This window comes from Lycorma delicatula, chromosome 13 (assembly GCF_047948215.1).
Source record: "Lycorma delicatula isolate Av1 chromosome 13, ASM4794821v1, whole genome shotgun sequence".
NCBI lineage: Eukaryota > Metazoa > Arthropoda > Insecta > Hemiptera > Fulgoridae > Lycorma > Lycorma delicatula.
The window spans coordinates 28,221,645-28,235,930 of record NC_134467.1 but is presented as its reverse complement, the minus strand read 5'-3'; the positions used below and the strand labels follow the sequence as shown (position 1 = coordinate 28,235,930).

Sequence of the window (14,286 nt, the reverse complement as noted above, 5' to 3'; positions counted from 1 at the left end):
ACATAGCATAGTGTTCATCACAATTTTTATGTCACAATTAGTGATGTTAATAATACTTTAGTATTAGAAATTAAAAAATAAATATAAATAAAAATCTATATATTTTGGAAAGACATTATATGTATAAATACAAACAAAGATTCAACTTGATCAACTTAAAGACAGATTTTGAAGGAGACACACTCATAAAAGCTACAATAGGTAGCAGCACTTTCATAGATATTTCGTAAGATATTTATTCAAATAATTCAGTACTGCACTATTTGGCTGGCCACATACATGCTTAAATGTTAATTTTTATTTTGTTTTTAATATGTTTTACTACATGACTTGATATACTCTTGTATATGATCGCAATTTTAATCTTTTAAAATGTAATTTTATAAAATTTATAAATATCACACAATTGATGATGCGGGATTCCGCAAAAGTACTGAAAAATTGTAAATATACAAATAATGTAAGAAGAGTTGTCTTATGTCTGTACTTGGGTGGACTGAGTTGAATCATATATATTTGAATTTATATTATTAGTGCAAAGGTTATATGGGTCTTGAAAGGACTGATTTAAAACAAAATAGTATATATATATATCTGAATCAATCTTAGTGGGATTAATAAGATATATTTAATGTTCTTTATCTTTTTTCTGCACTGATAAAACTTTACAACGGTAGAACAGACTTCAAAACAAAATTTATTATTTTTGTTTAAATTTAGAAAATAAAATAATAAACATAAAAAAAAAAAAAAAAAATGGTTGTGATTTTATTTTTAATTGGTATTAACTTTTTCCCTGTTCATATAAGAATAAAATAGAATCATTTAATACCATAAACTAATCAAGTTCTCAACAAAAAAAAAAAACAAAAAAAACAAAATTGTAAAAGGATATTTCCAAATAATGAAATGAACCTGAAATAAATTTTAGCTAATATACAACTAAAAACAATATAAGTAATTAAACTAATAAGATTATTATTATAATAACACACACAACTTTTTAGTTTTTTTTGAGTGATAATTAATTCTCAAGTCATAGAGCTATTGTTTTCAAAAGGAGTAACTATACTTATACCAATAACTGTTCAAGTGTTGTAATCCATTTACACAAATAGAATCATTTACATGACTTTTCATTACCATTTATCATCTGAAAGTTGAACAACTAAAAACTGCATACCGTGTTATGTGTTACTTTAAACTGTATTATGTACAATATTTTTGAATTAAATTTTCTAAATGAGATCAGAAATAAATAATTAAAATAGTATGACTCTACTATAAACATGTTCAAAATAACTTTTTTAATAACATATTAAAAAAAAATTTTCTACTTTTAAGGTAGAAATGCATTTTTGAAAACAGTTACATTAAAAACTCTTATGTACAGTGCTGGAATTGTGTAGAGTAAACATTGTGACAATAGCAAATTGCTGGTCAAATTTACGAAGAATTATGACTATGAAGTAGACGATATTCATGTTTTTACCAACAAAATTAGTCAGAAATATTCTGCAAATATTGGCCAATAATTAACAGTTACTGATCAAGAAGAATGTGTTCAAGAAGACAATGAATTCCTGTAGCCTATTATACGACCAATGATGAAATTGTACAGTTTGCTGTTACTGCATCTGGGAATGATTTTTCAATTAGGTTGTAAGAGAAAGAGCTTAAAATTGTACAATTACTGTAGTTTACCATTCTGAAAAAAAAATGATAATGAAATCAAACTACAATCCAGTACTGTACAATACATACTAGGTTCTGTATTTTTATTTTTCTACATTTTATTTTATTCCGTAACATTACCATTTTTAACTGTAATATTTAATAATATTTTAACTCTGTAACAAATTTAATTGGCATTATTTTTTTTTTTTTATTTATTTGTGAATTTATCTCTGAAATAATGCAATTAGCCTATAATGCAGGTAAAACAGTTGTCTTTGCCACACTATAACGGGGACATACTGTATTTTATATTAGCAATGATCCATTGCCAAATACTCATTAAAAAGAAAATAATATTATTAATTGTTAAATATAATTCTGAGGTAATGAGTATAATCAAAGAAAAAATGCAAAATGACTAATAAACAATCCTGTGCTTCCTGAATTGTATCTGAAACAAAAAAGAAATAAATAATCAAAATAAAGATCAGATCTTTTATTTATTTAAACTCAGAAACTACTTACTGTTAACATTCAACAAAATATAATCCTACTTAATTAAGGGAATCACCTCTTGCTGCCAAACACTTATTCATGTTTGTATTTTAAATTTATAGATTTATCTGTTCATGTTACGCAACATATCGTTTTAAATAAGCAAATTCTAAACTTCTATCTAAATTAATTGCTCATGACAGAAGCTATGCATGCATATTCATCAGTTAAAATTTAATTATCAAGAAGGCCAATGAATACATGATTTTGTGTCCTAGCATTAGTTTATATACTTCCTCATTTTCTCTTTCACTAAAATAAAACCAAATTATGTATCAATATTAATAAGTAATATGTTTATATATATATATATATATATATATATATATATATATGCAAAGTATTTTTAAATTAGGTAAACTTAAAAATAATTCTGATTTTATGTTATTACATTTATTTTTTCATTAAATTTATTAAGTAGCATCATATCAGAATAATGTATAAAATTAATTATTAATCACATTTTTTTTTTCACATTACATGCATTTATATACTGTTTCGTCAGGTGAATATATTAATTAAAACAGCCAGCTTTAATTTGAGAATAAAGAAAAAATCATTCAACAAGTATATTTAAAATAATAACTTTTAAGTATAGTAAAACCTTATAACAAGAAAAATTGATAACAATATTAATGTTTAATTTGGTGTACTATACATAAAATTTATTTATGGGTTATCTATAAACAATATCCATATTTTCCCTTTATTATGTTTTCTAATAGTTGGGAAAGAAAAAAAAAAATAGGATATAAAGTATGAGAATTGGAAACAAGAATTACGACTAAGAGAGAGACAAATGGCAAAAGATGAGTAGATAACATATGTTGGATGGCAGAGACAAAGCGAGGTTCTATGTTTGTGTTTTAGGAAAAATTAAGAAATCAAAATCTAGCAGACTGAAATATTAATCATTAGGCACATCTTTTAGCCGCTAGACAGCGTAGTATTTAAGATTGGTTCATAGCCTGCCACCCTACACCAAACATGTCGAATAGGATCCATCTGTAGTTCAGATATTTTCAGTACAATCAAAACACGTATCTGACCTAAATCCAAAGATTCACAACTTTATCACAACCCAACTCTTCCCTTTCTCAAACCTTTTAATTCCTTATACTTTATTCCTTCTGTTTTAGATAAATTCTACTAGTATTGGGTTAGGTACTACCCTCATTTTATCATGCCGATACCTTATAGAAGCTGGCAAAACTGTCTTCACTTTACAGTAGTTAAATGGGTAGCAGCCTGTAGACTTTCAAGGATTCTGTTTTCTATCTTTCGATTCAAAAATTAAATCATAAGTTGAGATCAAAACCAGGTCATCAATATCAACCCACAAAATGCAAACTAGGAATAAAAAAGAAAATTGTATGGATAATAATAAAGGATGATATACAGAGTCCAGCTTGAGATATATGATCCCAACCATAAGGTAACTGTCGATCCTTTTAGTTAAGAAAGCTAAATTACAACTTCCACGACAACATTGCTTTACTAATCATTTTAACATTTTTATATACAATTATCTTTTTGTTAACTTACCTTTACATCCATCCACAAGAAATAAACAAAAGTTTCCAAAGAATCAAACATAAATTCTAGAAAACAAACAAAACTGATTTTTAAAAAAAAAATAAATTTTATATTAATGAGTATTATTTGTTGTACTTGGATCGCCACTACCAACTTCACAAACTTCAGCACTATTGTTACTAGTAGGACTGTTACTAATGTTATTACAATTCTGTCTCATTCCTTTCAATTCTTCTTCACACTCTTTCATCATTAAAGCATTATCTAATTTATTTATTGTAGCTGTCAATTCACTTTCCCAACCTTCGCCTTGTTCTTCACCAGCTACAGCGAGTTCACGAACTCGTTGTCTTAATTCTTCCAAATCCTGAAACAAAAATAGTATATTAAATACATAATCTGATATTATAAAATATGAGGCTTCTTTTTAAAATAAGGCCTAATTTGAAATTAAAACAGAACTGAAAAATATGAACAAACTTTATCACTTATAAAAATTACATTTATTTACTACTTTTCTATGTAAATGCATTCATTTTCAATAATTTTTCATAGCACTTCATTCTTCATTAAGAAATTCTGCTGCCAGTGAATTAAACCACGCAGTTTTCCATGCATTTTTCAATTTGTCATCATTATCGAACCTTTGTGATGAAAACCAATGTTTAAAGTGAAGAAAAAGAAAATAACTGCTGGGGAAATAAGTCAGGGATGCATGGTGGGATGAATGAAGATTTTCCAACAATATTCAATCAAATAATCTATTATCACTGAAAGCTAATCACTATACTCTTCATCATGAATATCGTTCGCCTTCCTCAAAATGAATGTCAGCATTGTCTTACTTTAGTGTCACCTATAATATTCAACCAGTAAACATCACAAATATGTCAGTGAATTTCAGCTGCCGAATTGCTTATTGCCATTAAAAACTGGATTATTCATTGTACTTCACTATCAGTGGGATCAAGATCTGTAGCTCATGAGTGGATGAACATATACAACTAACAACAAAACTATTGTTGATAACAGCTGATTACTGATTGAAATAATTAAGCTACATAAGGTCCATCTACATCGTGTATGCAGGTGACAAATTCAAAATGGATTTTACTTTAAAAATATATTAGATATTATCAAGAAGTATACCAATAAAAACAATAAAATGATAGAATAATAATAAAACATAATGAAAGACTAATTGCGTAAATTCTGAATAAAAAAAAAACTACTATAATATTTTCTGGCACAGTAATTTTAAGAAGTTATTAATTTATTTTTTTTCTTTGGCACACAACAAAGTATAGTCAGTGTTTGAATACAATATTTATATAGTAAATATAAATATTTAAAAGAAAAATCAAAAATTAAATAAAAAAAAGAGAAACTATAAAAAACTATACAAGAGTAATATAAAAACACAACGTAGATGGAAAGACCTTGTGATGTAATTAAAAGCGAAATAAAATCACATGAATACAACAAAAAAAAGTAACTTAAAAGAACAAAATTACATCAAATGGCATAAACAGATAGTAAAGACTGTATGAAATCAAATTTTTGGATCAAGATGCGTGGCCTTACAAATCACAATACATTCGATAACATCAGTGCATTGTTCCCCTACATACTTCACCTGTCAGCCCCTAGTTTAAACTTGTGATGCGATGCCGCCTAACAGATACAATCCACAAGAATGTGGTGCACAGTTAGTTGGCAGTCGCAGTGAACACAAATATGTGCATCTGTTTGAGTCATCAGATATCCGTGAGTGAGTCTAGAATGCCCTTAAGAAATAACATCATAATTTCATAGACACCAACTTTCTTTGTATTTAAGCAAATTGTTGAAGTCATTTTATCATATTAAAAGATAATTTAATTTGTTAACCTAAATGCACATTTAAACTCTGTCACATAAAATACTGTACAAAAGATGATATATTTCAATTTATTCCCATGACTATATAATAAATGAAATAGAACAGGCTGGGTTCAATAACTTTAAAGTGAACTACAAATACAATTCTGTATATACCCACACAATCAAAACGTTTTTGGAGTTATATAGAATGGCACAATGAAAATTATGCCATGAGCATCCTAAAATTCCGCAGCTAACACCTTTCCTGCTGATTTACATTCTTCTGAGCAAGTTCCCTAACTGCAACCGACTGTTTTGGTTGTTCTTTGGTCTCTGATCAGAAATGATGTATCAAAGTTTCATCAACTATTAAGAAACACTCCTAAACTATGTTTAGAAATATTTACTTGTTCACACTTTTGATCGATTGTGAGCAATTTGTGGCATCCATCTTGTAAAAAATTTTCACATAAGTAAATATTTTTGTAAAATATGATGAGCTAGTTTATTGAGATACCTTTATTTTTTAGTGTTTTCATGCAATTTTAGTCTTTTATCCTCAATCACAATATCATGGATTTTTTCAATATTCTCTGCAGTTGTAATCTCAATAGGGTGTCTAGAATGATCATTGCCATTTATACTTACATGACCATTCTAAAAATAAAAAAAAATAAAAACACTTATAAACTGTTCTTACTGATAAGTAAACTCACCGTAATATTTAACTGGTTGGGCTTTAGTTTCCTGTATGGTTTTGCCTTTCAAACAGTAATGATTGATCACTACATGAAATTCTCTTTCATCCATTTTTTACAAATCCCAATAATTGATCGACTCAAATATAACTACTAAAAATATAATTATAAACACATTTGGAAACTTGATGTATGCTCCTGGACGAGATGCGGGAAATTAAGATGTACTACAAGTGCCATTTTTAGACTTTTCATGGACTTTATCAAATACCCCTCATAGTTTGATTGTTTCTTCTGTTTGTGAAGTCCCTGTACAATACCTTATCTTCGTTTTTTCTTTTTCTATTGTAATTTTAAAATTTTGCTTTATATCTTTTTTTTAAGTTTTTTAGAAATATTAAGTTTTTATATCTTTTCTAAAACCTTTAGTGTTGTTGATTTTTTAGATAATAATCTTCACAGTTGTTCATTGATCATTCATCAAATAATTTAAAAAGTAAAACTTTAAAAGACAAATACAAGGGTTATTTTTTCAAGGTCCGATCAGTCACAAAATTAAAACCACAATGAAAATAAACAGTTTTTATTTGTAACAAGTACTTACATAGTTACGCTATTTCTCTACATAGTAGCCACTCTGATTTAGACATTTGTTGTAGCGTGGTACCAACTTTCCAATACCCTCGTCATAGAACGGAGCCGCCTGTGTTTTCAGCCATGTTTCTATGCTGGTCTGTAGCTCAATGTCTGTACCAAAATGTTGTCCTCCTAGCCAGCGTTTAATGTGAGCAAAGAGGTGAAAATCGGATGGAGCAAGTCCGGGCTGTATGGTGGGTGATCAAACACTTCCCAATGAAAACACTGCAGGAGCTTCTTTGTTACAGCTGCAGTATGGGGCCGAGCATTGTCATGGAGAAAAATGATGCCTGATGACAACATTCATCTCCGCTTATTCTAAATTGCCCTTCGTAGACATTGAAGAGTCATGCAATATGAGGCTGCAGTGATAGTCGTGCCACATTCCATGAATTCCACCAAGACAACTCCATTCCGGTCCCAGAACACAGTAGCCATACGCTTTCTGTTGGAGAAGGTTCGCTTGAACTTCTTTGGTTTACTGGGAGAATGAGAATGTATCCACTGTTTGGATTGTTCTTTTGTTTCTTGAGTTTTGAAATGGACCCGTGTCTTGTCTCCTGTGATAATTTTGTTCAAAAAATCTTCTCCTACATTGTGGTAGCGCTGGAGAAACATTAAGGAGGCATCCATTCTCATTGTTTTGTGATGGTAGGACAGCATCTTGGAAACCCATCTCGTACACAGTTTGCGGTACTTGAAGCCTCTCACTCACAATGGTGTAGAGAGCTGACCTTGAAATTTCAGGAAACAAATCACTCAATACAGAAATTGTGATTTTCTCAAATTGCCTCATCCACTCGCTCAACGAGATCATCGGTTGACACTCGCTTCCTTTCCTGACCGCCTGCATCATGAACATATGTACATCCTGCTTTAAAGTTCCTGTACCATTGTCGCACTTTGCTGTCACTCATTGAAGTTTCACCGTACACATTACTTATTTGTCGATGAATTTCAGCTGCATTACTGAAATCGAATTACTGCACGCACTTCACACTTGGCTGAGATGCTATTGTTGTAGACATGTTTATGTGCTAGCTGCGTGTTCAGAATTAAACGAAGTGACACGGCGTGATTGAAGGCCATACTAGAGATGCTGCGCAACACATATACGCAAAGGTTTTTGCACGGATTTTTATTTCGCGACCGATTGGACCTTGAAAAAAAATAACCCTCGTAATACAAACTTTTTAAAACAGCTACAATAGTTTTTCATGAAAATTAATTAGCACACATTTAATAACGTTGTAGAGTAGGACGTATTAAATATTTTTGTAGTAAAATTTTACAAATATACGGAAATCTAGGCAAATTCTTTAGTTCTTTTATTATAACTTCAGTTAATTTTATTAAAAGTAATGTAGATTTAACTTGCTGTTATGCTACATCTGTTAATTCTGAGTATTTCCTGGTTTTGGAAGAGTTTATTGTGATATAAGATCCAAGTATATAATATCCATTGTTTGCATTACTTTAGCTGACCTTTTACAAATCAGCAATGTTGAAATAATCACTACTTAAGTTGAAAAAATAATATTAAGTAAAACAGTTTTTTTTCAAAAACCAAAGGAAATACATACATACTAACCTCTTCTAAAGGATCATCATCAAGATCATCTCCTTCCGACACAGCCGACGATGTAGCACGTGACATGCTGCCAAGACTGCGAATATCACAATTATCTAAATCATATTCACAATCCGATGATGTCACTGTTAAAAGACGTTCACGGTTTGCGTTATTTATATGATCTCCACTGTCAGCAGTTACATGAATACTACAAGCATTATGTATTTCTAAAGCATCATCAATAACTGGAAAAATAAACAAAATTATTAATGTTCATTGTATTATTTGTATTATTGCTACTAAATAATGTTCAATAATTAGCATATTAACAATAACAAAACCTTTTACATCAAAAAGCTTCAAAATCCTGAATATTTTTAGCTGTTGCATGAGTTGTGATTTTTTAACACACAGCTCTAACCCCAATGTTTTAATTTTTTATCCCCAAAACAAAAATATAATTTTAGATAAATCGTTTGTATCACCACGAATAAATGAATCGTTCGAGAAGTATAAATCGTTCAAATGAATGAACCATTCATGTGCTTCATTCAAAATAAAAATATGAGCAAGTACAGCAAACAAACCAACTCACCATGCTTTTTTTTATTGGAGAGATATTATTTTAATGAAATTAATATTTTTAAAATTCATGTTACTCCTCTGTATTTTTAAATTATATTTTAAATTCTATTAATAAAAACAACCTAGTATAGAATATTGAAATGACATATCTTACCATAATTTTACCATCCAGGTACTTTCATGGGATCCTACATCTTCAGTCATGATTGAAATATTTAATTAACTGCATATTAAAAATTGAATTTTTAATTCAATTACAATTTAGAATCTGAATTTAAAAAAAAATTTATTTTAATCTATAGTTTAATTAGATACTTTAATCATGACAGGATGTGGGATCCTGTGAAAGTACTTTCAAGGTAAAATATGTCTTATCTCGATATTCTGAACTAGGTGGTTTATATTAATAGAATTTAATATATATATATATATATATTATATATTTTACATTTTCATTCTCATTTAAGTGAAAATTCAGTAGGAATTTAATTACAAGTATGGAATTTTTGAAAACTCCAAAAACAAAATTTCCATGTTTTAAACTGTCATGTTCTCATTTAAAAGGAATTGATTGTAACCCACCAGTAACTATTTCAAACTAAATTGGAACTGGCAAAAATTAGTTTTGTAATTTTCAAGAGAAGGATTTGCAAAAAAAAATCATGTATAAAGACCAGAACCTTTTTTTCCCTTTCTATCCACAGATCAGTCAGGAGGAAAAATATTGATGAAAATCTGATTTCTTTAAAGTTTAGAACAAATGTTAACATTTGCATGCAAACATGGAATTTTTTTAAAAAAACCTTGCAATAATAAAATAATAAAAACATAATATCAGTAATGAATATTCAATTTTTAGATTTCAACATTTTTTTATTTAGTACTACTTTAATTTGTTGTAACTTTTTCATAACTTCATAATTGAAAAGTGTTTAGATCAAGCCCTATCGCAAGCTTACTTGTAGACAGTGGCGAGCCATCACTTTGGGATAGATGAGACCAGCTTTTGTTATCTTACTTTGCCCGTCTCAAAGGACAGCCAAATCACCCAGCTTTTGACCCAGTTCTTAAGAATCCTAATTTAAGGAAGTATGAGGACCGTCCACGTTGTACTGCGCCTGTGGGTGTCTGTACACGACGTCTGCTGCAGCATATAAATGTTGACACTCCCTCGTTCTTTCCATCATGTCCGTGCTCATATCCTCCGTGGAGAATAAACCTTGTAAATTTTACATTTGACCTTACAACATACGATAAACGATTAACACCACCTACTGTTTTCCGGCAGATGTTTCGGTTTATTCTCACCAAGTTGAACCCAGACGCGGTGATATACACTGATGGGTCGAAACAAGACGGTACCGTTGGTTGAGCTTTTGTTATCAATGAAAAGACTTATATGTTTGGCCTACCCGGTATTACGAGTGTGTTCACTGCAGAACTACTCGCTATAAATAAAAAAAAACTCGCTAAATATCGTTAGCCCTAAATATAGGAGCATTCTTATTTGCAGTGACTCGTGCAGTGCTCTCCAGGCGTTAGAAAACTTTTATTGCAAACTTCCTGTCGTCATTGACATTTAAGATACAATCGCTGAGTTAGATAAACGCAATACAGAGGTAAGTTTTTGCTGGATCCCTAGCCACGTAGGGATTCTAGGTAATGAAAGAGCAGATTCTGCTCCCAAAGAAGCGTGTACTCAACCTCCGAGTTACTACCTTTGATTTTATCAATCGTATAAAACAATTACTGAGAGCAAGGTGGGAAAGTGACTGGGCATATTACTGTCGATAATAAACTCCGACGGATTAAAGATTCAGTGTTGTCATGGGGCTCCTCTTGCAGAAAATCTCGTTGTGAGGAACTGGTTCTCTGCCGGTTACGGTTAGGACATACGAGGATCACACACGAATACCTAATGTCAGGAGAAGCCCCACCCCTATGCACACTTTGCTACTGCCGTATGACTGTGTACCACATTCTCGTAGACTGCATATGTTATGCGGCGTTGCGTCGTCAGTTTAATCTACCTAGAAACGCGTCCGTGATGTCTTGTGCAATAATAACAGAATTTTGGACCGGATGTTTCTCTTTTTTGCATAGTACCAGGTTACTGCAAAAAATTTAATATTATCATTTATATTTTTATGCTAGAAGAGTTTTTTTAATAATTTTTAACCTTTACTTTCAATTTTGTTTTTTTTGATTCTATGTATTTAATTTTACTATCCGGGGAGGGGACCTTTTGCACAACCCATCGGAATTAGGTAAGTTTTATATAGTTTTTTATTCGATTATTTTAACTTTTATATTTTAACGACTTCGTCTGAGCTATTAGTTTTGAGTTTTATTTTGCCTTCTTGGCTTGTTTTAATAATATGATTAATATTACATTTACACCTTATAACGTTATTATTTTGGAGTTATTTTACCCTTTAATTAATCAAATTCTGGGTGATGATAACGCCCGGTGTTTTTCGCCCACAAAAAAAAAAAATTGAAAAGCTGCAAATTCTAACAGCATTTTATATATTACGAAACATTTTATGAAATAAATACTTATAAATCTAAATAATTAATTACAAAAAAAAGTTCTCAATTTTACCTCTATGAGTTTTTTAAAACCTTACTTCAAACCTTACTCTTAACCTAACAAACTAATTTCAATAATTATTTTATAATTTATTAAAACAAAATTCCCATGGTGATATTGTAAGTTTTTATATCTTTTATAACCTTGAAAGAAACTAAAAACTAAACTTACTATACTGCAAACTTGGCTTAGCATTCGATTATTATAAAAACAAATTCCTATAATTCAGAGATTCTTAACTTATATTTGTTAACCATGTCTTTATAACTTATCCCACAATTCCTTATTTTTATAAAAATTAAAAAAGTTTCTCACACTTTTTATGATCTAAAATAAAATTAGATACTAAAAAATTAAAATATATCTAAAAATATTTGAATCAAGAGTAGAAATAGAAAATATTTACATTAGTTTTTAGGATTACAATTATTTATTTTTTTACATACATTTACTATTAACTGAAGGTGATTTAGGTGAACAGCAATTATCACTGATTGGCTTCTGTTGTTGAGGTGTTTCAACAGGTCGAACTACTTCTAATTCAGCACCGACACCAGGCTCTCTTGGGCCTCTTGGACTAGCACTTCCTGACTAAAAAAATAATTAAATAGAAAAGAATAAAATTTATAGAAATATAAATAAAATCATTTGTTACTATTTATATTGTTTCTACTTAATGAGAGGCTTCAGAAGGACGCGTTTTTGCCATGCAAATATATAGATTATTTTTTCCCCTGTTTTTATTTACCAAAAGAAAACCAATTGTATTTCCAAAGGTAAATTATCTACATCACTCACAATGTTTTAGAAATTCAAATCCGACAGTTAAACATAAATATTTTTTGGATGATGGATGAGACGTTAAAGCTTAATAAATTTCTCTTATCGACAAATAACCTTTAAACAAAATCTGTCTTTAATAGTTATACAGTAGTGTTTTTTACCATTTTCTATTAACAAACTATTTTTTATTTTTTTATATTTTTATTCCAAATAACGTATATATAAAGGATATAACAACATTGTAAAATAAAATAACACTTCTAATGTAATTAAAAGTATAAATAACTGAATAAAATTATCACGAGTAGGTAATTTCATATTATACAGGTGGCATACAATAAGCTGACAAAGCACGCTAAAGTTGTGCTTCTGTATGCTGAACTAAAATGTGTTACAGTGGTTCACTGACAATTTCAAGCTCATCTTAACACTCAATGGATTCCAGCATGAAACATCACTCTCTGTTTATACCACAAATTTGAGGAAGAAGGCAGCATAAAAGAAGAGAAACAACTTAAAGTAGCTCCTGTTTGTTCTCCGGAAAATATCAAAGTACTTTTAGTTGCCATGCAATGTAATCAATAGACTTTTCTACAGCTGCTTTATGTTATTTCTCTTCCTTAAATTTGCGGTATAAACTGAAAATGATGTTTCTTGTTGAAGTCCATTGAATGTTAAAATGAGCTTGAAATTGTCAGTGAGTACTGTAACACATTTTGATTCAGCATAACAAAGTACAACTTTAGCATGCTTTGAATTAGACAAATGTCTATGATCAGCCATAGCTCAAAACAATAACTGATATGTTGCAGAATCAAACTAGGCAATATTTTCCAGAAATAGACATTACACATGCATAATATGAAAAACTAAGAAAATACATCTATTTATAGTTTATTTTATAAATGTATCAACTTATCATGTGCCATCTGCTTAATATGAAATTGCCTACACCTTATTCTATTCAGTTATTTATACTTTTTAATTCCATTAGCAGGATTTACATTTTCAAGGGGTTTGTGGACTGCATGATTGCCCAATCTGACTCCCCCAGATTAATCTCTGTGAAGGACAGCACCAAACAAGCAGTATATCGTAACAGACCATGCACAAATGATGAACTAAAAACTGCAAAAACAGCATATGTTTGAGACATTTCAATAAATCATCTAGTCAGTGTTTGAAAACAAATTGAAACATGTACAGTGTAGTATTAATGTTGGAGGAGGTCATTTTCAACACATTCCAGTAATTGCAATATCCATTTCTATAAAATAATGAAATAAAAACACAATGTAATAATTAAGAAAGTTTCGTCATTACACTTCCATAATTCCAGTGCATATATATATATATATATTATCTCGCTCTCTCTCTCTCTCTCTATATATATATATATATATATATATATAGATCTCTCTCTCTCTATATATATATATTATGTATATATATAGAGAGAGATCCTAATAAAAACAATCTGAGTGAGAATTATGTTGCATTACCATATGTCACAGATCTGTCAGAAAAGATTAAAAAATTGCAACAAAAGGATTTCCCAATAACCTATCAAAATTACAAATTACACAACAATCTGAATAGTAAGTTTTCTAAATTAAAATCGCCGATAAAAAAAATCAACAAGCCAACATAGTATACAATATTCTGTGTAAAGGTTGTAATACATTGTACACTGGAAAAACACCTTAAAAAAAAGAATAGAAGCCCATAAATATAGAAAAATGGATGTGACAGCACTCACAAAACATGGACACTCGTTCGATTTCAAC

At 29.7% G+C, this 14,286-nt stretch overlaps 1 protein-coding gene across 1 annotated transcript in view; it reads right to left on the bottom strand.

Moving 5' to 3' along the window:
• Window positions 1-1,396: 1,396 nt before the first annotated feature.
• The window catches only part of LOC142333713 (SH3 domain-binding protein 5 homolog), a 43,399-nt gene continuing 30,509 nt past the window's right edge, over window positions 1,397-14,286 (bottom strand). Inside the window, exons 6-9 of the mRNA XM_075381155.1 lie at window positions 12,163-12,307; window positions 8,557-8,783; window positions 3,778-4,135; window positions 1,397-2,128 (exon numbers count right to left, since the gene is read on the bottom strand). Coding sequence (XP_075237270.1) covers window positions 3,881-4,135; window positions 8,557-8,783; window positions 12,163-12,307 — 627 coding nt within the window. The 3' untranslated portion in view covers window positions 1,397-2,128; window positions 3,778-3,880. The remainder of the gene's footprint in view (window positions 2,129-3,777; window positions 4,136-8,556; window positions 8,784-12,162; window positions 12,308-14,286) is intronic.